General features: G+C 41.9%; 2 protein-coding genes across 8 annotated transcripts in view; one reads left to right on the top strand and one right to left on the bottom strand.

Moving 5' to 3' along the window:
* PSIP1 (PC4 and SRSF1 interacting protein 1) overlaps positions 1 to 9,897 on the bottom strand; it is a 51,565-nt gene extending 41,668 nt beyond the window's left edge. For 2 of the 6 annotated variants that reach the window (XM_054987688.1, XM_054987682.1), the window contains exons 1-4: positions 9,236 to 9,301; positions 8,754 to 8,881; positions 4,961 to 5,037; positions 840 to 978 (exon numbers count right to left, since the gene is read on the bottom strand). In XM_054987688.1, the coding sequence (XP_054843663.1) occupies positions 840 to 978; positions 4,961 to 5,037; positions 8,754 to 8,825 (288 nt within the window). In that variant the 5' untranslated portion in view covers positions 8,826 to 8,881; positions 9,236 to 9,301. Of the gene's footprint in view, positions 1 to 839; positions 979 to 4,960; positions 5,038 to 8,753; positions 9,077 to 9,235; positions 9,302 to 9,510; positions 9,587 to 9,787; positions 9,806 to 9,865 lie in introns of those variants that run through there. The other 4 variants (XM_054987684.1, XM_054987687.1, XM_054987686.1 and 1 more) reach the window with 4 other exon arrangements.
* Positions 9,898 to 18,407: 8,510 nt separating this feature from the next.
* Positions 18,408 to 24,295, top strand: part of CCDC171 (coiled-coil domain containing 171) — a 249,297-nt gene continuing 243,409 nt past the window's right edge. For both annotated transcript variants that reach the window (XM_054986128.1, XM_054986129.1), the window contains exon 1: positions 18,408 to 18,447. In XM_054986128.1, coding sequence (XP_054842103.1) covers positions 18,446 to 18,447 — 2 coding nt within the window. In that variant the 5' untranslated portion in view covers positions 18,408 to 18,445. The remainder of the gene's footprint in view (positions 18,448 to 24,295) is intronic.

Consider the following 24,295-nt stretch of genomic DNA (forward strand, 5'->3'; position numbering starts at 1 on the left):
AGTACCAGGACAACAATGTAAAGTACACACAAGTTTAAATGCAGTTCTTTTATCTTCTACTGGGAAAAATGGTAATAGGTTAAGATACAGAGGTTAATTTATACATTGTCCACTTAATGAGAGAACACACAGAATCAAGCCTCCTCTTGTCTGCATAGGCTTCTGAAACTGCATCCACTGACTACAGAATAGTTCCAGAATTTAATGTTTATCTTTTTATCTCGATTAAGTGGTTTTAATGTTTTTATTGTATTTATTGAAATATTGTTGGAAGCTACCCTGACATTACTCCTGGCAAAGTAATCTCCTTAGCCACTGCCACTCACTCATCCAACATCAGGTGTGCTCTCCTTTTATACTGACAATTTCTGTTCTTTCCTTAGCAAATAAACAACCCCCTCCTCCCAGCTCCTTCTGAACTGTCACAAAATGGCTGATCATAAATTTGTAAATAAAGCTGATGTTGCCAGAGGGAATAAAAAGAGGTGCAGAGTAACAGAGGGAAAGGTGGGTAGCAAATAGTACATAAGTACTAGAGGATCCTCTCTAGCCCCATTGCTTGTATTGGCTGCTGGTGGAAGAGAGATGGTTCTAAGACAGATACATAGAGGATTAGTGTATTATTATGTAATGGATAGCATAATGTCCATCTAGTTGTAAGTAGGAATATGGCCCACTAAACTACAAAAGGTGCTTTCTTAAAGCTGTCGTTTTTATGATCTAGTATCTTAACTACAACAGTGTGGTGGTACAAAGGCCATCAGGAAAATCTGAAGGCCCCAAAGAAAGTGAAAGTAATGGATCAAATTGTTAATGCTTCCAGATCAGAAAGTACTTACCTGCTGACTGGAAAATTTAACTTTGGGGTTGTTGTCAATTTCCCACAGTCCTTCATTAAAGCCTTTTCTTTTGTTTGGTTTCCCATACTTCTCTTTATTTTCAGCATAAGGGAATATATCTTTTGGTCCCAAAAACGCTCTACAAAGGAAGTGAAATACTCAGACATTCTATCTTCACTTTATGTGTTATACTAAACTATTTCTCACCACAACTGTTGATTTGGATGTAGCCTGCTTTAAATTTCATTCTTTTAGAATTATTTGAGCGTCTCAGCAGACATTTTTTCTAGGTCTTGCAAATTCTTTAACAGATGTTCTAGATTTACGAGCTAGCAATGGTGGACTAGGATATGAGCAATCCAGGTTGCTGGTGGTTTGCGTGGAATCCTCTCATCCCCTAACATTGGTTAAACTTTGAGGGCCCTGAGCATGCTAACCTCCAAGTGTATTTCCTTAACTGCCACTCAGCAGCTCTCAACATTCCATCTTTTCTAATGTTCATCTCCCTTTTTCAAGATTTTTTTAAAAAGTGAATTTACAAGTAATATTTTCTTACGTTCCTATGTAATACTCCAAATAAGTGGAGACCATGACTTTGTTTTTGGGTAGTCTCTTTTTGTTGTTTGTTTGCTTTAGTCATGCTGGCAAAGCCTGCCAATTCATTATTAGACACAGTTACCACCACTAAACAGTGTTGCACTACGGAATACTAGTTATAGTATAGATGGTATATCGTTTTAAAAAAAAATTATAGAGCTGGGCAAGATACTAAAAAGTAAGTAAATGAGGATGGGGGTAAAGAACCATTTTGTTAGGAAGACAGGCTCTAATCCTGGTTTACAAACTTTAGTTTTCTTGTTTGGCTCTAAACATCCACTCCTATTTTTGCTGCAAGGCTAGGCCTTAAAGAATGCCTGCTCCTGCAAGGCCAGAATCTTCCTCTATAGTATCTGTACAGGGCAGAGAAATGCTGAGTCTAAACAAGAGTAACAATAGTTATCATCAACATTGCTAATTCTCAACATCAACCCCATCTGCAGATATTTAAACAGAGACACATGAACTAACAAAACAGATATTTCTGCAAACCTGAGAAAACCTTTCCCTCAATGATAAATGGAGCACCTGTAACTTTAAGAAATGAATATTCTCAGTGGCCACTGATAGATAACTGCAACACTATTGCCAGTTCTATCAGGAAAAGGGGGAGAAGGCAAGAGACAAGCACTTTTCAAGGGCTACTGGCTTTTGAGTGAGAACTTATCAGAGCCAAGCCCTGCAACCACCAGGAAACGGGCTGCCACCTGATATGCATGACGCATCAAAGCAGCCAGTGTTCAACAGTAGCTGCCCCACAAAAGCCAGTGTTGTGTAGTGATTAGAATTTCAGACTAGGATCTGGGAGACCCAGGTTCAAATCACTACGCTCCTGTGGAAGCTCACTGGGTAACCTTGGGCCAATTATACCCTCTCAACCTAACTACCTCACATGGCTGTTGTGAGGATAAAATGGAAGAGAGAAGAATGATGTAAACTGCTTTGAGCACCTCTTGGGGAGAGATGCCGGGTATAAATGACATAAATAATAAAACAAGATTGGTAGCCATGTTAGTCTGTCTGTAGCAGTAGAAAAGAGCAAGAGTCCAGTAGCACCAAGACTAACAAAAATGTAGTAAGGTATACTCTACTACAAATTTTGTTAGTCTTATAGGTGCTACTGGACTCTTGCTCTTTTCTATAAATAATAAATACAGTTGAAGATGATGGGCAGATAAAAGGTAGGTTGGTTGATGGTTGGGAAGGAGAGAAGAAAACAGGGAAAGGTGAAAATATTGGAGTTGCCAGGAAGAGGGAAAGAGAAAATAGTATGAGCAGAGAATACAGGAGAAAGCAAGGTGCCTCCACTCAACTCCTTGCAGGTTCCCACCACATGGTCTGGCTACGGGCACCTCACCACTTGGCCAGAGATTTCTCAGAGAGGGACTGCCAGAGGGAAAGAAGCAGGCAAAGCTGAAGTCAGGAGGGCTGTTAAAGGAAGATTTTCTGGTTGGTCATAGCTCAAGGTCATTTGATCACAGGAGCTCTGAAAAAGGAAAAGTGGGTGAGCAGAAAGAGAAAGTAGCAGGAAAAGGGACAAGCCTGTTGCAGATCCTGGTTTGAAATAGATATTGAATTAACAAAAGAAAGCAGGCCTGACATTAGCTTTATTTTCATAAATTTATTTATTTTATACCTCACCTTTCTCCCCAATAGGGTCCAAGGTGGCTTACATAATTTTCCTTTCCTCCATTTTATCCCTACAACTATCCTGTGAGGTATGTTAGGCTGAGAGTCTGTGACTGGCTCAAGGTAGGTCATCCAGCAAGCTTACATGGCAGAGTAGAGATTCAAACCTACTTCTGCCAGATTATTGTCTGACACTTTAACCACTATACCACACTGGCTCTTCATTTGCAAGATAGCTGCTTTTTTCTGCTAAGTTCTTGCTATACATCCTAAATAAAGATAAGGCACAATGATAACAGAGATGCCCAGACTAATCTCAACAGCTTGTTCTGAACAAGACCAAAGTCCACTACATCTATTCTATGAGCAAATCTTCAGCTTAGAATTCATGGGAAATTCAAAGGATCAATGGATACTGACAAATCAGAGAATTTTGGTGTGATCATACGGCTTTCATATCACTAACTTATATTAAATAGCCACTTCTAAAGACCCCTGAATCTCTTAGACCTGAGTTGCACTGAGTTGTACTAGTCTTTCATAAGCACTTTGCTGAAATTCTTAAAACTGTATTTTATTGTTAGATCTAAGATGTTTAGGATATGGAATTATGATGTATGCTTATCTGCTTCTGTTATTTTTTGACATATGGAATTATTTTTTGCATATTTATGATCATGTAAATTTGTCTATTTCAAGACTGATTAGACCGATTTTAAGTAAAATAAATTAAAAAAATCTTAAAGACCACAGTAAGTGATTATTGGCTAGGATACATGGTTTCCAATTTACACCTGGAATAAAAACAAACTACTGTTTCCTCTTCAGTCAGATGGCTGTAAAAAGAGGCTAAAGAAGAGAACAGCCCTTTTAACACAGTTCTGGGATTTAGAGGTTAGAATATTGCTTTAAAATAGACAAAAAGACTCTTTTGTTACCACATGTGTGTTTAAAAGTAATGCTCCTCCTGCAAGAGATATAAAGCTCCTCAACAAGGATATGGGGGAAAGAGGAAATAGAGGGGTAGGGGGAAATAAGATGCTCCCCCACAAGGTCTTGTGGGTCTCTCACTTTTTTTTTCTATTTACAGAAATAGGAGAACAGCTTTTAGAAAACCAAGAGATATAATGAGAATGAACAAAAGTAAAAAACTATGCAGAAGAGTCAGGTATTAAAATTATTGCAGTCAAATGCATTGGTTGCCAAATTTTAACACATGCAGTTCTGCTATATATGCATTATGCTACCCAGTGGCCCTTTCCCATTACCCTTTCCATATTGCATGTTCTTTCTTTCCTTCCACCTATGACTTTTATGGTCACTTTTGCTTACATGCTCACTTGCAGCAGAAACATGGAGGGAAAAGATTGGGCTAGATAGTTTCTCAAGACAGAGAACCAGCATGAGGGAGACCAACATGAGAGGCAGCACACTTGGTTGTCTTGTACCTTTCATCTCTAGGACCAGCCAGTTTACTCTTATGCTCCTTCCTTTTAAGCTTCAGCAGCCACAACTTAGGACAAATCATGGCAGATCCCTATTGTGTCAGGCTTAAGTATGATACACAGTCCTGGAGTCCATAGCCAGGAGCCCATGAACATTTTCCCCTTCTTCCGTTGCCTGTCATCATCTGAAGCATGAACAGTTTTTGCTGCAAGACTACCACTGCAAGTGCAATGTAATACAAGTTAACAAACTGGGATCTGCACCTAGAAAACAGTCTGAATATATACAGATAAGTCAGGTTAATCGAATTCAACCTTGCGTAATAATTTTAACAATATACTTAGTTGCATTTTTAAAATCTTTAAAAATTGGCAGACTGTTTATACTATCTATAATTTTACAGTCAAGATTTTCCAAAGCCAATATAACTTTGACTCCATATGACTTACGTTTCATGTGTGCCAAAAAAAAATATAGGCATTTTATTGGTAGGTGGCTTAACTGCTCCATCAGGAACTTCATCGACCTAAGGAAAGAAAAAAATATCTTAAAGGAAAGCACTTAAAGATGGGCAGGTAAAGCGAAATACTTGACACAAGCACTATGGAGATAAAGACATCGGAGGTGATAAATCTCTCTTTCAATATACTTACCATAATCTGAGTCTTACAGGAAAAACATTTGGGAAAAGAATGTATACAGCTTGAGCCCAAGACTGTTTACTCTGGACATTTCCAAGCAAGTGTGCAGAGACTGAAGCCTTAAGAAATGGATAAGACTGAGGTGTAAATGCTTACGTAAATAAAGTATGAATGATTCTGAGTAAGGGTATCTACAGAGATCCAGAGGATTTCTAGATTAAAACTATATAAAATCATCCGTAACATATATTTCATGAAACCTCCGACATGATAAAATCATAGATCTAGCATGTTGCCGTGCAACAAGCCTAGATAAGGATCCAGAACTTGATGATTTTTACATATACAATCAGTGCAATTCCAAACAGAGTCACTCAAGTCAAAAAACCAGTGGGGGAACATTTTAACCTTCCAGGACATTCAGTGGCTGACTTAAAAGTAGCAGTTATCCTCTAGAGAAATTTCAAAGGGAGATTAGAGAGACTGCTGAATTGCAACTGATAAGGGAAGCTCAAGTCAATGCATCCACCTAACCTGAACTGAGACATTGGCTTCCTGTCTCATTACCAATGCTGATTTCTCCACACCCACTACCTCTCTGCATACCTTACCCTGTTCATTCATGCCTGCCACTGTCATCCACTGGCTATTATCATTTGGCTTTAGCAATCACTCCACTTGCCAAGATATAAGGACAGATGGACTCACATTCTAGCAGTATCTGAAGAAGTGAGCTGTGGCTCACAAAAGCTCATAACTTACCACAATTTTTTTTAGTCTTATAGGTGCTACTGGACTCTTGCTCTTTTTTACTGGAGTAACTCTGTTTAAGAGTGCACTGAATATCTCAGAACTTCTCTTCTCTATCCCTATTTACACTGTAATTAAAAGCTATTGATTCTTGCATCAACTGATAGTCCAGCCACACAGAGGCCCATATTAAAAGGTACCTATGTTTTATGATTTTTTTCATGCAGAACCAAGATTTCAACACTCTGAATCATAGTTAGATCATAATAAAACTATCATTAAAAAAGATCATCCACCATATTGTTAAACAGCTGTAGTGAGAAATTCCACATCTGAAGGATGTAAAATCCACACCATAAGATCCATGGCATATAAGATCCACACCATAGGCATTTCTTGCTGTTTTTAAATATGGATCTAACTCCCCACTTTACTGCATCTATTACAATGAACTGAATTTATCATATCTGGTAAAAAAATGAATCATGTTGCCTGTTAATGATAGTGAATGTGTATCATGAAGAAACTTAACAGATGCTTGACATAACTCCAACAATTCTGGGGGGCTTTTAAAAATGACAAGTGAATATTCTTATGACAATATGCTTTACACTCTCTGGAATTCTAGATTTCATATTTAAAAAGTAAATCCCTATCCCTTTTCTTTGCAGAGGTATGCCTTTCCCCTTATATCTCCACAATGAAAAGGGGGTAGAGCATGCCTTTAAAAACAAATTATGGGAATTTTAAGAACCTGAAACTGAGATTGTTCTAATATTATAATGTTTTCAGTTACTGATTTTCACCCCTTATTCCTCAAAGCAAATAAAAAGCTAAACAATTTGACTCATTATTGTCTTTTTAACAGTGTCCAAAAGTTGCTCACTGGGGGCAGCTACCTCATTCTCCTCAATATCAACACTGTATATGTTATCAAATTAAGGAAAAGCAAATGTGAAATGTAAACTGGGAATAAGAATAGAAAATAAGACCTACTAAATGTGATTACAAAGTCTGGTGACTTGAACACCAAAGAAAGCAAACTGATAAAATTACTGTATTAATGAGGAAATCACTTCCCAGTTATTCTGCCACTGTTATGACTGACAGCTAAAAGGAAGTGGTACCTTGCCTTCTACAAGATTTCTTACAGTTAGGATCAGTCCCCAGCACTTCACCTTGCAGAAGTGATTTCCCAGTTATTGCTGCTCAAGATGAGATAACTTTATGTTAATGAAGTACTGTAACACTGCTTTGTTTCTGGTAACTCGCACCAAGATTACAGCTAGAGAGCTACAAGATTAGATGAAGTTATCATTAAAAAATAATCTTGAAAGAACCATGACATGGATCTTCTAGATCTGAGAATTTTGTACTAAAACCACACCAGGACATGTTACAATTGGAAAATATTGGTGTGATTTTTTTATTGAATAGGGAAACACTGTAAGAACTGTAAGACTCTAGGAGAATCTAGTCCAGATGTGTGTTTTACATCACAACAGGTGTTGGATCCAAAATTTTTGTAGACATGTCAGATAACAGACGTAATTTCAGGATGCAGGTTCGTAAAAAACCCCAAGGGTATGTGTATGAAGTCATTAGGACAAACCAATAAGATGAGACCAAGTATATATGGAGAATAAATGCAGAAGAATCAGAAGAAAAAAAATAAAGATTTTGAGCCACCAGAGCATCCTTTATTTTTATACTGTATCCCAGAAGAATAGTCATGAACTGTTTATTCTACAAGGTGGCTGTCTAAAATCATGATTTGTACTCTGATCTACCTTTGCTTTGCTTATGTGGTACATTTATTTTTGTTAATCCTGCAGATAGAGGAGCTACTTTTAACAGAATGATTCTGTATGTTTTTGGATAAAACTTTATCAGCTGTACTGCACAGACTACCATCTAATTTTCTCAGTTCCAAGTTGGACACTGAGCTAAGCTACAAGATACGAATTAAACAAAGATGTGCTCCTGAAGGGATTCACAATGTTAACTGGGAAGCTGAGTTTTAAAAGATATTGGAAGGCTTTGACAATTTCCCCTCTCTACAGAGCCAGGAAAGATTGCTGTTCCAACTGTTTGCTAATTTCCTTTTTGCCTCCCAAAGGCTCTGTCAGTTTCACCTCCCCTTCTAGGAGGAGAAGAGGAAACAAACAAAACCTCTGAGGAGACCTTTGCTGGCTCTGTAGAGAGGGGAAATTAACAGAACCTTCCGAATCTCTTCTAAAATTCAGCTTCCCCTCTAACATTATGGAGTCCCCTTCACGTGAGCGTCTTCATGTAATTTGCCTCTTGTAGTTTAGCTCACTGTTAGGCCTTCTCTCAAAATTTTAAAATCAAAAGTTACATACCACATTTCCAACATTCTTCTAGCCTTTGAAATCAGAGTGATGCCTGTAGGTTTGTTATCAACAACCCACTCAGTTTTGACAAGTTACCCTTTTAAAGCAAATGTTTGACTGCCCTTGTGCTTAAAGTTTTTTAAAAGTGCTATGCAACAATGAATGGAAGTCCTGCAAAGAGGTGGCTGCTTACTCATGACAAATGAGGGCACAACCCTCCTACAATACTAAAATGCCTATGTGGGCATCCACAATGTGATCTAGAAGTCATTTCTACCCCCACAAACACACCCCCTGCCCCTTGCTGACACGAATTTTCAGAACGAAAACACAAGGAGGACAATAGCAGCAGCCACTTCAGAAGACGACTCTCGTTAGAGAGGGGGATAAAGAGTTTTCGAGAGGATGCCGGTTTCCAGCTGCAGAGGAGACATGGGTCTCTGCAAGCAAGGCAAAGAGGACCGCAGGGGAGGTGAAGGAAGGAGGTCGCGCCTTACCCGAGCTGGCCAATGGGGATAGCCTTTCATCTTGGCGAAGATCAAGTCCCCGGGTTTGAAATCGCGGGTCATGTTGTGGCTGGCTGGGGGAGAACCGGCCGGGCTCCCGCGCGTTCTCAAGGCGAACTCTGAAAGGGGGAGAGGAGAAAACGGGGGCAGGGTGGGACAGGTCTGAGGTAAGCGAGCCGAAACGTAGTCATTCCACACACGGGTTTTCCTCCCCTTCCCGCCTCATCCATCTTCCTCCCCACGGCAACAAGCCCGCTCCACACATGCCGCCCAAACGGCCCCTCTCTCGGTGCTGTCAGGCCAGCGCAGTTCCCTCCCCGCTACCCCGATCCGTTTTGGCGGGAAGAAATGCTCCCTTCACTAGCTCGCCTCACCCGCACCGAGCGAGGAGGCAGCCCTCCCCCCTACCTTCCCCGCCACCCCTTCCCCCACCAACACCACCCTGAGGCTCTCGCACCTCGAACCCCGCTTACCTGCCCGCGCACGCGCGCCACAGCCCCCAACCCCACAGCACAGCTGCCCGTTGCTCGCTCGCCCGCCCGCGCGTGCCTCTCCCCCCCCCCCACTGCCGCCGCCTCTCGCAACAGCAAAACAGCGGCCGCTGCAGGCTAAACACAGCTCGCGCCTGAGCCGCCTCGCGACAGCCACCTAAAAAGCTCGCTCGCTACTCGCTCAAGGCTGGCACCAAAGAGAGTCGCGGAAAGAGGGGAGGGAGGTGGAGCCCTCGGGCCACGGCAGGCCTACAAACCTTCCCAAGGAAGGGGGGGAAATCTCTTCGCCTGCTCTAGTTATCTTCCCGGTTTGATGAGGCCAACTACGACGATAGCCGCGCCGCTCCAGGAAAAGTCTGTGGCAGAAATTTATCCTCCCACCCCCCCGTTTGCAGGCAGAATGGTTCGTTCGGCTGCTTCCCCTTCTGTTGCAAAGCTCCCGTAGGCCGTGAGGCAAAAAAAGCGAATTTTTTGGATGGGGAGGGGGGAGTGTTGATCCTATGTGAAATGATTCCTCGTCTATGAGGGGTTTACCTGCCTCTTCCAATATATCCTGCACCGACCACCCATTTTGGGCGTGTGCGCATCTGGGGGGGGGGACAAATGACTCACTTGAAGTGAAGCAAGGCGCTCGCTTACAACCCGATTCTCTGCGTGTTTACTTAGAAGCCACACCCCCTGTCACTCCAAAGGAAAGGTGCATAGGATTGCAGCCATTCATGGGGGGAGAGGGGCGTGTTATGTGCCGTCAAGTCGTCTCCGACCTATGGCGACCCTATGAATGAAAGACCTCCAGAATGTTCTATCTTTAACAGACTTGCTCAGATCCTGCAAACTCGAGGACATGGCTTCTTTTATTGAGTCCAGCCATCTCGTTTTAGGTCTTCCTCTTTTCCTGCTGCCTTCCACTTTTCCTAGCATTATTGGTTTTTCCAGAGAATCTTGTCTTCTCACGACTAACCAAAGTACAATAGCTTCAGTTCTGTCATTTTAGCTTCAAAGGAGAATTCAGGCTTGATTTGATCTAGTACCTACTTATTTGCCTTTTTGTCTTTCCATGATATCCACAAAACTCTCCTCCAGCACCACATTGCAAATGAATCAGTTTTCTTCACTGTCCAATTTTCACATCCATACATGGCAATGGGGAATGCCATAGTTTGGATTAGCTTGGTCTTGGTTCCCAGAGAGACATCTTTATCTTTAAGGATCTTGTCTAGCTCCCTCACAGCTGCTCTTCCAAGTCTCAATCTTCTTCTTTTTTCTTCATTGTAGTCCCCCTGTTGGTTGATGATTGAGCCAAATAGAAAATCTTGAACAACTTCCATTTCCTCATTGTCAACTTTAAAATTGTGTAATTCCTCGATAGTCATTACTTTTGTCTTCTTGATGTTCAGTTGTAATAGGAGAGGTCTCATTTTTGTTTCATTGGAAGCCCTGTCAGCCGGTATCTCTGGTAAAAAGTGATCTCACAGAGTATTGTGGGGTAAACTTCTGGGTTGGGGTCATGAGAGGCTGTCAGTATAAAGGCAGATATTGGTTGGATTTTAGCATAAGGTTGCCTCTCATAAGGTCAACTGAGGCTTGATCAGAATTTCTCCCCTCCTCCACCTTAGGGTCAGCAGCCCGAATAGCCCTGCTTAGCCTTGGCCATGGTCAGTGCTTGGGTGGGCGAGGCCACCGAGGAAGGTTGCTATGCCGATTATGGTGGAAGGCAGTGGGGAATCAGCTCTGCTTGTCTCTTGCCTGAAACGCCCCCTGGATGGAGTAGGTAGCAGCATCTTCTTCTTTATTTTATTTATACCCTGTCTTATGCCCCAGTAGGCACCCGAAGAGGCTTACGTCATTCTCCTTTTCCTCCACTTATCCTCACAACAACCCTGTTGGTTAGGCTGAGCGTGTGACTGGCCCAAGGTCACCTAGAGAGCTTCCATGGCAGAGTGGAGAGGTGAACCTTGTTTTCCACATCTTAGTCTAACCACTACACTACACTGTCTTCTTCCCACCTTATGCTACAAGCTGCAGCATTCAGCAGCATATCTGGGAGAGCAACCATAAACAGTTCTACTGAGAGTCCTGCTTGAGTTGATTGTTCAGCTTACTCCAAGGAAAGTGTTCTTAGGATTCTCTGTAAAGCACTTAGAAATGAGGCACTAGCTCAGTTGCTGGATAACCAAATCTTGCATCTTTAATAATGAAGAGGGAATTTTGGCAGTTGCAGCTTGTTATACTGGGGTGAGAACTGTTAACACTTCCTAAAATGCCTTCTTCATGAGTAGAAACGGTACAGCAAGGCTGGCTCCTTCTGTTTTCTGGTAATTTGTTTGAATGTGGTGATCTACTAGTTTGGCTGTCATAAAGCCATGGCAGTTTTGTTTAGATTGCAGTCATAAGTTCAAATCCTGCATTCCCCCACGGAAAAGGCAGCAGAGATATGTACCTTTTTAATGTTTACAAATAACATTTTAGAGCATGTCAGTGGCTGTGAACTGATGAGAAAATCAAACCTTTATTCACAGAGCAAATGTGCCTCATAAATATCATCTCCTGGGGACAAATATTAGGAGAAGGCCATCACTTTCATGTGCTTCTTGTAAGTATCCCGAGGAAATTGTTTGGCTGCTGCTGGAAACACAGTGCTGAACCGTGGCCTGATCCAGCAAGGCAATTCTTGCTTGCCTATAAACGTAGACTCAAATCCCTGCTCAGCCAAGAGTCTCAGGAGCTGTTCTTCCCTCCCAGTTTAAGTAACCGCTTAGATTTGATGTGAGGCTACAGTGCTGCCCTTGGAATCACTGGATGAAAGTATGATGAAATAAGCTATTTAATAAATAAATCTACTTGTATTCTTACATATGTGCTGTTGCGACAGACTTATTGTGAAACCAGGAAGGGGCTTTCAAGGCAAGTGAGAGGCAGAGGTGGTCTTCTTCTTCCGAGTCTTCCCTGGTTGTGGTCCCCCATTCAAGTACTGACCCTGCTTAGCTTCTGAGATCTGAGGAGATCGGACTGTATGATGCCACCTTCCCCTCCTACCTCTGTTCATTAAATTTAATGATGCCAGTCAGTACTGAGTATATGTAGTAACTACTTAAAATTCCTTCCTGGCAGCTCTCCCCCTCTCCCTGTGTGCAGGAGCCAGTGTATACTAGATTAAACTCTATGTGTATGTCCAAAACGGGGGAAAGTCATCTGAGTAGCATTTAAAGAGTCCCAGGTCAGGGCTGGTTTTAGAGCTGAGCTGTGGCTCACATTACAGGCTATGTACTTTTCTTGTTTTTAAAAGAACATGATCATTACGACTATTGGTGGTGTCTGTGGGAGGAAAATCTGAAAAAGAAAAGCATTGCTTAGCCTGTGACAATATAGTAAATTGTCTTTCTATTCTTCAGATTCAAATGCAAACTAAAAACAGAATCAAGTGTAATGGTCTTTACTTTACGATTTTCCCTGGGTGCTTTGCCTAGAGGCAAGGGCCCACTATTTGAACTAAATCATTTTAGAAAAGTCAGAGCTGTTAATGTTGATGCCATTCAGTTTTTAAAAAATAATCCTAATGCAGCCAGGTTTTCCACACTGATAATACAGTTGTTGCTAGAAGGCGAACAATTCCTAGGACTGGAATGTAGTTTAAATACTGTGCCTGCAAGGACCAGGGCTAAATAGAAACTGTGGCAATTAAACAAGGTGGAAGAGAAATAGAATTTTATCATCACATTCTGTCAGTTGTCATATTTTGTTTATATTGTGAGTCTTGAATGTTTTCCCCAACTGTACTGCCTGCTACACTGTCCCCAAAACAAGAATAATCAGAAAGGGAAAAGAAAATGAAATTAAACTTGATTGAAATAGGTCAAAGTCCTACTAAACTGTGTTTCTGTTTTGCCCAACTTCTGTTAACACAAACTTTCATGTCATACACGACTGTGTCAGACTGGATGTTTATGAGAAGACGTAAAGGAAGTAGAAATGGTGTGTGCCTGTTTAGTTTGTAGTGGAGCTATATTTGCGGACATAGGCCCCATCCAACAAGTTAGTCAGGCTTAGGTCCGTTTATCTGCATCTGATTTGTCCCACTGATTTCAGTAGAACTTAAGTGCAACTTATTCACTGAGATTGGAACCACTGAGGATAAAATGGTAGCATGAATGTTTCATAGGGCCACAACATTCCAGGTGGAGCCTGGAGGTCTCCTCGAATTACATCTGATCTCCAGACTACAGAGATCGGTTTCCCTGGAGAAAATGGCTGCTTTGGAAGGTGAACTCCATGGCATTATACCACCCTCTCTAGGCTCCATCCCCAAATCTCCAGGAATTTCTCAACTTGGAGCTGGCAATCCTACAATTTCATGAGATTTGTTACCCTATTTAAACTTCTAGCTTTCCCCTTTCCCAAGTAGCTACACACTAAATCAAATCCATATAAAGCATATAGAAGTTTAGTAACTAACATGGCTGCCCATCCGCAATCATGCAAAGTATATATGTTGTTTAGGCTTAGCAGATGCCTGCTGGTGGTGGGCGAATTCCCAGCAATCCTTCCTCCGCTATGTTGCTACTTCCCTAACCCTCAAACTAGGGGGTAACTGCTAGTCCTCCTTTTTCATGTGCATGCTTTTGTGTGCATGTAAGCTCCGGGGGGCTTTCCACTGATGTTAAACTTGGTTTAAAATAGAAGTGAGGGGGGCTTAGCAGAGCCGAATTGGCCCAAACATTGCTATATTTGGGGCTGATTTGGCCCCATTGCTTCTTTTTAAAACTGAAAGTGACATCAATAGACCATTTGTCCCATGAACAATAGACCATTTGTCCCATGGCTTCAGCCAGCATCCTGACACTCCCGTCCTGCTAGCCAGGTGACCAAGGGCAGGGGAGTGGCAGGTGAGGGCAGTGGATTTCCGCCTTGAGGGGAGGGGGGCTGGCTACCCTAGCCTCCATCCGCTGATCAGCAGGAGGAGGCAGGCCTGGGAAATAGTAATAAATAATAATAATGATAACAGTGCGCTTTTATACGTCCTTCTAGACAGATTAGTGCCCAACTCAGAGCGATGAACAAAATCACTTTATCATTATCCTCACAATATAGCTGGGGAGCTGGGACTGAGAGCCAAGCTACGAGTGACGCCTGACACAGGTTGGACACTTGTCAGCTTCCCTCAAATTTTGATGGGAAATGTAGGCATCCTGGTCTTGCAGCTTGGCTTTCCATTTAATTGAAGTTTACAGAGCGGCAGTTTATGGGAGGGAGAACATGTGGTCAGGAGGGGAGTGCAGGCGTCGGGCTCTAGCCGGACACCCCCCTTCCCCTCTGCTGGGGGTGTGTGTGGGGGTGGGGGTTCTGTAAACTTCAATTAAATGGAGAGCCAAGCTGAAAGACCAGGACGCCTACATTTCCCATCAGAACTTGAGGTAAGCTGACAAGTGTCTAACCTGTGTCAGGCGTCACTTGTAGCTCGGCTCTGAGAGGAGTGGCTTACTCAAGGCCACTTGCTGAGCTCATGGTAGTTATGAGAGTCAATCCAGCAGAGTGCTGATTCAAAGCCTAGCCTAGTATGAATTAACACTATGCTACAGCAGCCCCTATCTGAGCAGGCATGTGGCAAAATGGGCAAACGTGCTTGCAGCCCCTGCAGATATCATATCCAGTTCAAATGCTTCTGTCATTGCACCAGGGCCATTTTTTTCTCTGTGAAGCCTTGAACAGTGCTTACTGTTGACTTAAAATGGGAGGCTGAGTTCTCTGTGGCATTTTAGTGTCTTTCATCAGATTTAGTTGATATGCCAGCTATGACTATTCCTTGAAAAGTGTGATCTGACCCCAGAGATCTATAATCTGATCATATCCGGATTAGGTTACTACAATATGCCATGGGGTTGCCTTTAGAAGTTTCTGTGCAGAAATATCAATTGTTCCAAAATGTGGCAGTCAGGCTATTGTTGGGGCTGGATATAGTGATTGTATCACCGTTGTGCACATACATTGTGCTGAAAGATCCACATTGGCTGCCTGTTTGATTCAAAACTTTAAGGCCCTAAATGACTTGAAAGACTGCCTTCTTCTGTACTGTCCAGCCTACTAGTTAGGGTTGCCAGCTCCAAGTTGGGAAATTCCTGGAGATCTGGGCGGTGAAACCTGGAGAAAGTGGGGTTTGGGGAGGGAAAGGACCTTGGCATGGCATAATTCCATACAGTCCGTTCCCCCCCAAAGTAGCCATTTTCTCCAGGTGAACTGATCTTTGTGGCCTGGAGACCAGTTGTAATTCCATGAGATCTCCAGCCACTACCTGGAGGCTGGCAACCCTACTACCAGTTGATCCTCCTCCCAGGCCTGCTGTTTGTGATTCTGCTTACAGGGAAGAGGTGGGTGGCAATCAGAGATAAGTCCTTTCAATAGTAGAACCTCAGTTTTGTAGTGTCCTCCTCCTTAAGGCCTGCTTTGTGCCTACTTTATTATCTTTCAGGTGCAAAGCCAACATATTCTCTGTAACTAGGCCTTTAATTGGAAAATGCATCTTTTAGAGATACGGTTTTTATGATCTTCTTGTCTGTTGGCTCTTGTATTAATCCTATTTTATATTCCTTACTAAAATTAACTTTTTATGCTGCTGAATATTATTATTGTGCTATTTATCTTCCGGTTTCATTGCTTGTTTTATTGCTGGTTTTAATGTTGATAGTTTTTTACTATTTTTTAATTTTTAAAATTATTTTATCCTTGAGCAGGTCTTTAGAGAGGTAGCATATACATTTTCTTAATATATTTGATAAATGAATACTTGCACGCATGGGTGTACAGTCTGTGGCAGCTGAAGATTTTGCATAGTAATCAAGAGTATCATGTTTGTACTGTACTGCAGTTAAATATTGTAGTTTAGTTAAAAATTAACAGATACTGTCTTGCAGTGTTAGGTAATTGATATTTAGCGTCCCCTGAATAAGACTGTTTTTGTGTTTATGGCAGTTACCCCCAAACTTCATAATTTCTCTGTCTCAGTTCTGTAATTCCATACATATTTCATGGAATCATTGAGCCAGGAAATATTGTTCTTGAAGATGACAGCAAAATATCTGATGCTTTGGTACTTTCCCAGTTATAATGGAGACTGTATCATTTTGAAAATCATAGCATGTAGTTAAGTACTGTCGAATTCAAGACATATATAATAGCAATGTCATCACCATGAGCCTGAATGAATGAGCACTAGTGTGGAGTAATGGACCTGGAATGGATAGAGACGGAGAATCTCATTGGGTGTTCATGACCCTCATCCCAATCTTTGTCATAGGACTGTTGGAATAAAAGTACACCACATGTGCCATTTTGAACTCTTTGGAGGAGAAAGGTGGACTATAAATGACATAAATAAATAAATATGTAATAACTAAACTGTTACATGTGTTGTTTGTATGGCAGAAAGGCAAAATATAAACAAGTTGTAATTTATGATTGAAAATCCACCCAAGTTAGTGAAAGAAAGACCCATGGGTTGAAGGAAATATCAGGTGTCTGGCAATTTTGCAGAATACTAATCCCTGTTGCAATTTGTCTAGTAAATCTTATTGTTTTCATGGTTTGTGTTGTTGGCTCAGGCTAGCCCGATCTTGTCAGACCTTGGAAGCTAAACAGGGTTGGCTCTGGTTTATATTTGGATCAGAATCCACCAAGAAAGTCCAGGGCCTCTACACAGAGGCAGGCAATGGCAGCTACAACTTGATGGTACTTTCTACCACCACCATCCCTCAATCCTTATAATTTGTCAGTTTATATATGAATGTTTAGGAGATGACATCAGAATGTACAGTACAAATTTATCTACTTGATTTAATAGCCCAGGGCTAATGAATTACAGTTTTAAAAATCTTAACAGCTACTAACTTAAAATTGATTTATAGCAAATTCCTAAAGCACAGTTACACCATGCCAGCAATAAAGTTAAGCTATTTGCCTATTTGCATTCCTCAGAATTTGCTTTCCACCCTTCTATCTTTTTAAACTTTGTAACATCCAGCCTGATGAAGGGTACTAGTGATCTCTAAAGCTTGCATAATGTTTTGTGTCAATTTAGCCCCAATAAAGGGTAGTACTGGGATACCTTTCTAAACCTATTGAGGTCAATGGGCTTAGAATGGTGTGACTGTGTGTAGGATTGCATTACTAGCATTAACAAAGATTGCAAAATAACATTTTGGTTTGTACACTCAGATTTTGTATATTAATATTTTGGTTGCAGTCTAAATACTCTAATTTGGGAGTAGTGCATTTAGTCCACTGGGATTTGTGTGTGTGTTATATGCCATCAAGTCGCTTCCAACGTAGGGCAACCTTGTGAATTAATGACCTCCAAGATATCCCATCCCTAACAGCTTTGCTCAAGTCATGCAAATGGAAGGCCATAGGGTTTCCTTTACTGAGTCACTCCATCTCATGTTGGGGGCTTTACCTCTGATTAAATACGCACAGGATTGGGCTGTTTAGGAAGGAATTTAAGAAGTGTGTACTAGCTAGGAAAAAAAGGCTGCACCTCTCATGCGACTTTCTTTCAGTCTCATGGCCAGCTCTTTAAATGTTGTTGGCTGGAATATTTGGTAGAGCGGCAAAGAGAGCGGGAACAAACGGGCTAAACCCCTTGGTGCGCATGCTCTGTTCGTAAACTTGAAGTTGAAGAAGCGATGGCAGTTCCTTGATTCCCCGCCCATTTAGAACGTGTGGCGTCACAATTATCCGATCTTCCAATGAGAAGTGTGTTCTAAGGCAAAAGGGCGGGATGAAGCCACGGGATTGGTTGAAGCTTCTAAGACAGGTTCTGACTGCTACCGGAAGTAGCCTTTGCAAAACCTCTCTGTAGAAGTATTGGGAGTGGCTTGGCTTTCGTGTGAATTTCTGGGTCCTAGCGCCCTTTCAAACTTCTGGGCTCTTGGGACTGTTGCTGAGGTGACTTCATTTGATCTCATTACTCTCAACTGCAGGGGTGGCGTGAAGGTCTGAAGACGGGAGACCAACGCGGGTGGGAAGGGACAGGTTTGCTTGAGGGGGTGGCACAGGTCCATGGAGTTGGCTGAGGGCTTTTTGGACGGTATAGGAAGCTGAACTCAACTCTTTGGGGCATGGAATATGAAGTCCCACAAGAGAAGTTGCCAGGTGGAGTTAAAACGCGTAACGTTCTCAACGTCCTCCTGTAACGCTTCTGCCATGTGAGTAGGAACAAAAGAGAGCGAGGGAGAACCGTGGCGACAGTTAAACGCTGGGCGCCTTTCTGTACACTTGCGTGACGGGCAGCGGATCTAGAGACTGCAGCCTTTCCTAGTTTCAGCCGAGGCGACGCTTTGTCTGGGGAGCAGCTCCCTGCTCTGTAACTCTTTACAGTAACGGAGCCGGCCGCCCCTTGTCCTGGGGAAAGGCAAAAGGCAGCGCGGGTGGCTGGGAGGCTGCCGGCGCCGTTTGTCTTTCCCCAGGACAAGGGGCGCCCAGCAAGCCGGCCGCCCATTGTTGTACGGGGCAGGTGAACGGCTGGGCAGCCACTCGCACTGCTGCCAGCTCCGCGGCGTGCCGGGACAGCCGGCTTGCGGGGAGGGGGGGGCAGCGTGATGACGTCACCGGAGTGACATCCTCATGGAGCACCAGGAGCGCGCGCGTAGAGCCTAACTACGGTTGCCCTGGGCGCTGGCAACCATAGATCCGGCCCAGCAGCCCGTCAGAGCATGGAAGCAAAGCCCCCGTGGGTTTGCTGTGATTGCAGTGCCTAGTTGCATACTGGCTGCGTAGCTCTACACGCACACCCCAACGGCGCAGCGGTGAACAGTCTTTATTAAGTTTAACTGCTAATGCTGCCGCTGAATTATTATGCTTTATTGTTTAAGTCGTATTGTTGGTCTGCTGGTTTTTGTAACCAGGATTGAATTATTTTTGTGAACTGCCATGAGAAAATGTGCTTGTGGGGATGAGGTATAAATACCTTGGAACAGTTCAAAACTGTAAGACCTGTCCGGAGTAGGTGTCCAGTGATGGGCATTGTCCAGGCGATTTGTGATGTGAAATAGCTTTATGAGACTATGATTTGTATAAAAGTAGAGTATAGTAAGAAAGAAGAATGGTTAAGTATAACACCACTGCTTCAGAAGGTGATACCTAATTATTATTTGACAGCTACGTGGAAAAGGTTGCCTTACAGTGCCATTCGTGGAGTGGAGAACACAATTAGTTGGTCATCTGGATCAAATCAACGTTATGCATTCAAAATTAGATGCCTGGATAATTTCAAGCAATGGTTTTCAAAGTTAGAACATTTTTGCTGACTTAAATAGTAGAGGCATTGATTGCAAATACATTCATTCACACTCTTTCATGAACTCACTGAGCGACTTTGGGCCAATCAATTTGTCTCATCCTAACCTGCTACTTATAACAATTCCCCCATCCCCTTTCTATCCTCACAACAACTCTGTGGTGTAATTTAGGCTGTGAATATGCGCCTGGCCCATGGGCACCAGCAAGTTTCTGTGACCGACTGGGGATTCAAACTTGGGTCACCCAGATCCTAGTCTGGCACTCTAACCACTATGCAACACTGGCCACCTCTACACCACTGCTGTTGAAGGGCTGATTGAGGAGTGCATGATAAGCTTTTGGGGGGGTTCCAGGGTTCCTAGAGCAGCTTTTGAAAATCTCTTTCTAGACTTGAGTTACTATTTGTTTCTTTAGGCTGCCTTCACCTTGAAGAAGTTTTATGAACTTAAAAATACGTCTATACTGTTTATGTGATAATGTTTGAAGTTGTTTACTGTTATGTTGATTTATAAAATTTAATTAAAAATAGAATAAAAATCTGAATTAGCTTGCAGTGCTAAATTGTGCAGTGGTCTAATAGTTGGGTGCAAGTTTAGGGTTATATTTGCTTTGTAACTGTTACATATATGTCTCATAGGTGGCAGTATCATGGCAAAGAGCAAACTATTTCTATGAGAAACATTATAATAGTATACAGAAGGAAATGTAGCCATGGCTTTGTATGCAGCTGTACCAGTAATCTGATCCTACAGAAGTTTGCTCAGAAGAACTCATTGCTCATCTGAGTTTGTTGGGAATTATTTCTGAATAGATTTACATGGGATCAGGCTGAAAGTGAAACTGTTATTTAGTAAGTTCTGAAAGGATGACACACTGTTTCAGCTCCTTCCATAACAGCATATTCTTGGAATGCAGGTGGTTATAAAAGAATCATTGAGATGTTACAGATAAAGCAGTGTCTGCAGTACCAACACTGCCCTATGCTCTGTTCAGACTCAGAATGGGGCATGATCATTACTTGCACCAATCACAAACTATATGGTTGTTCAGATACTGCAATCGGATACATAGGCATAAATGGTCAAAATCCGGATGCAGGGCAGCTTATACTGAACAGCAAAAGTATTTTTAAGATAAATGTCTGATGAAACAAAGGAGGAAAAATTGGCACCAGAACAATTATGATAGAGGGTCATGGGATTTTATGTGTGAAAGTTGTCCAATATTAGAGTACTAACAAAACATGCACTGCCCTCTTCCCCCCCCCCCATCGGTAATCTGACTTGGTACATGCCACAGATGCTATGCTTTTTACCAAGGCAATGTTTGTGGCAAGCTTATGATAGCAACATTTAGATTGCCTTCAGGCAAAGTCCTAGTTTTACAGCCTACTTAGGAGCTCATTTAACATTTTAAAATACAGCTTTGCAGTGCTTTAATTTTAGACTTCAGTTCTTTGCACTTGCAAAAGCAAATAATTGTTCTTATTTCAGTAAGAGTCATGAATATTAATTGTGCTAATAATAAATGTACACTTATATGCCACTCTTCTAGACAGATTAGTGCCCCACTCAGAGCAGTCAGCAAAGTTAGTGTTATCATTACCCCTGCAATACACCTGGGGAGCTGAGGCTGAGAGAGTGGCTTACCCAGGGCCATGTGCTAAGATCATGGCAGGAAGGGATTTCAACCAGGAGAGTGCTGTTCACAGCCCAGCTACTTAACCACTGTGGTACAGCAGCTCTCCATTTTTGGTTCCTGTTGCTACCTCATCCCCTTTCAACAGGCCACCAAATGCTTTCAACCAGTTTCTGTGGTGCCCAAATCTACACATCAGCTTCGTTGGTAGAACTTTGTCTCAACCGCATTCTCTCATTCTTGTTCCCAGATTTCAAAGCCCTCCACCCCTCTCCATTTTATTCAACTTTTCTGATTTGTTTAGAATGTAATTTCCTTATCCCAAATGCTTGGTGTTGATGACTGTGTATATAAAGCAGCCTTCTTAATTAAAAACTTTATACAGAGTTTCTCCAGTCTAAGCCCATTGAGAATAATAGTTTTAATCTGGAATAACTCCGTGTAGGATTGCACTATAACTCTCACGCAAAGGGAGACAGCACTTAAAGGACAATTTGGTCAAGTATATATGATATACAAGTAAATACAGGGCCCGTTAAGAAATCCAGTTCCTTCCCTTCACTTTTTTTCTTGCCTTGTTCACCTACTCTTCAGCCTGCTTGCTTTCTGACATTCCAGTCTACCTCCTTGTACCAAACATTCTCAAATTCCCAAAGAGAAAGACCACATGGGGTTAGGGTTGCCAACCACAAGGTCTATTGGAACAAGTTTGCAGCCACATTGAATTGAATGGAATCGAAACTGTTGTGTTTATATTGATTGTATAATTTACTTGTGCTGCAATAATAATAATAGCTGTGTTGGCACACTTCCTTGTATTGGTGTGTACTTAACCACAAGGTGGGGCCTGGAGTTCTCCTGAATTACAACTGGGCTCCAGACTACATAGATTAGATCAATGGGAAGAAATGGCAGCTTTGAAGGGCACCACCCCCAAATCGCTAGGAATTTCCAAACCCAGCTAGCAACCCTGCAACAGGCCAAAATGCAGACATCACTTCTAAATGTGCCAAGGGGATTTCTTCTTATGAACATTAGGATTTGAGTCTAGTGGCATCTTGGAGACCAACAAGATTTTCAGAACAGAAGCTTTCGAGAGTCAAAGTCCCTTCTTTAGCCCGTCACATACCCTCTAACTCCCAGCAGTTGCCAGTCACTATCATTCCATTTCATTCATTTATTAATCTTCTAGCCCTCCCTCCCTGCAAGCAGTCCCAGGGCAGGTTACAAACAGTTTCAATAGACTTTAAAATTACAATAAAACAGCAGCAACATCAATTTTCATAAAACATAGTTCCAACAGCATTTAGTGTATAGCCCACCACTGCTAGTACACGAGAGGTGGGGGTGAGAGGGAACCATCCTTCTGCCCCCATTACAGTTTGTGTGAGGGGCCAAATAGTTGTACCACCCCCCTAGTAGAAGACCAGTAGGGAGGTTCCAGGTGGATACAGGATCGGCCTCAACCATATGCCTGGCGGAACAACTCAGTCTTGCAAGCCCACTGAAAGGATAAAAGATCTTGGCAGGCCTACATATCTACCGATAGAGAGTTCTACCAGGTTGCATCCAGGACCAAAAAGGCCCTGGCTCTGGTTGAGGTGTAGCTTCCCTGGGCCAGGGACCACCAGTAGATGTTTATCAGCTGTTTTAAACACTCTCCAGGGTACATACTACTGACAACTGTAAACCAGAGTGAGTTTAGCTCTTTACAACTGGGATCTGAAGTTGGCTTATTAACCAGAGTTAGCCCTAACTGTGGTTTCATGCAGCATATGAATCCTGGCTTAATCCTTTATGTTGGTTTCTGCTAGTACATGTGACCACAGAAATGATATTTTTGAAATGCAGAGCGCTTTCCTTTGGCACATACTGGTTTTAAATCCTGGGGTAATTTGCAGTTTTTAAGCCAAAACAGTTTTATTGCTGGTTTTTAATTGTGTTAAACTTTATAATGGTCAGATACTTCTACAGTTCTCAGTTGTTCACCTAAAACAAACTTGTGCGTGAGACAGGTTATTAATGTTTCCTTTCTATAAGTATAGAAAAAGTTAGGCTGTTAAAGGCCCAGGCATCTCCCTTAGGACTTCAGTGCACAAGTTCTCCATATGATAATTTTAAAAATTATAAAATATAATCTTGGCCAACAAGATATTTTTAGGTCATTGAGGCTATACATTTTGTCTGCAATCTGACATGAATTTAAGTACTCTGACTGAAGTTCATGTAAAATAAAATAAGCAAAAGACACTGGACCTGTTTAAATTTTGTGAATTACACAAAATTACACCTCAAAAACTGGGAGCAGAGCTCCTCCTAAGACTTGATCTTTCTCTGCTGCCTATTTTCTGTTATGTCCCCAATTAATCTGTCTAGAAGAGTGGTATATAAGCACAGTTGTTATTATACGCCCCATACAAGTAGAAGTGCTTTCTGTTTGCACAAGTTTGGTTGGATCCAGTCCTATGTATAGTTTTCCTGTTGCAATCTATAGTAGATGCTATGATCTTTAAGGCAATTTTCATATTAATTTCCATGATTTTCTATCATTATTATTATTATATTCAATTTCTATCCCGCCCTCCCTGTGAACCTTGTATGTTTTAAAAAATATATTTTAAAATGTTTTTTCAAATGGCACACCTGTTTTTCTCAGTTTTCTCCTTATTTACCCTCCCTTTCTTCTTGATTCCTTTGGGTGTGGCTGCCATAGTAACATCAGTATAGGCGCACAATATTTAGTTGCAATTCTGTTCCATTTGTTATCTCCTACTTTTAGTTGAGATGCCAGCTGACCAAGTAAATATGAGGTGAGAATTTATAACTGGCCTCTAGTAAGTTTTCACTGCTGAAAAAAGATGGGGTAATTGTGTATATTCATCTTGCAATAACACTGATATTATGGTAATTAAAAAGCAAGCAGTGTGTTCGTTTGATATATATTTGTTTTCCCCTTGGCTCTGTTCAAATTAATCCGCTTCTCTTTCTACTTCTCATTAACTGGAAATATGACCTGATTCATACTTTACCAGCTGTGACTGTTCCCATGTTGCTCCTAGTAATGTTTGATGAAAGCCAATCATGAGGGGGGGCAGGGACCAGTTGCATGATTTCTTC

This window comes from Eublepharis macularius, chromosome 8 (assembly GCF_028583425.1).
Source record: "Eublepharis macularius isolate TG4126 chromosome 8, MPM_Emac_v1.0, whole genome shotgun sequence".
Taxonomy (NCBI): Eukaryota; Metazoa; Chordata; class Lepidosauria; order Squamata; family Eublepharidae; genus Eublepharis; species Eublepharis macularius.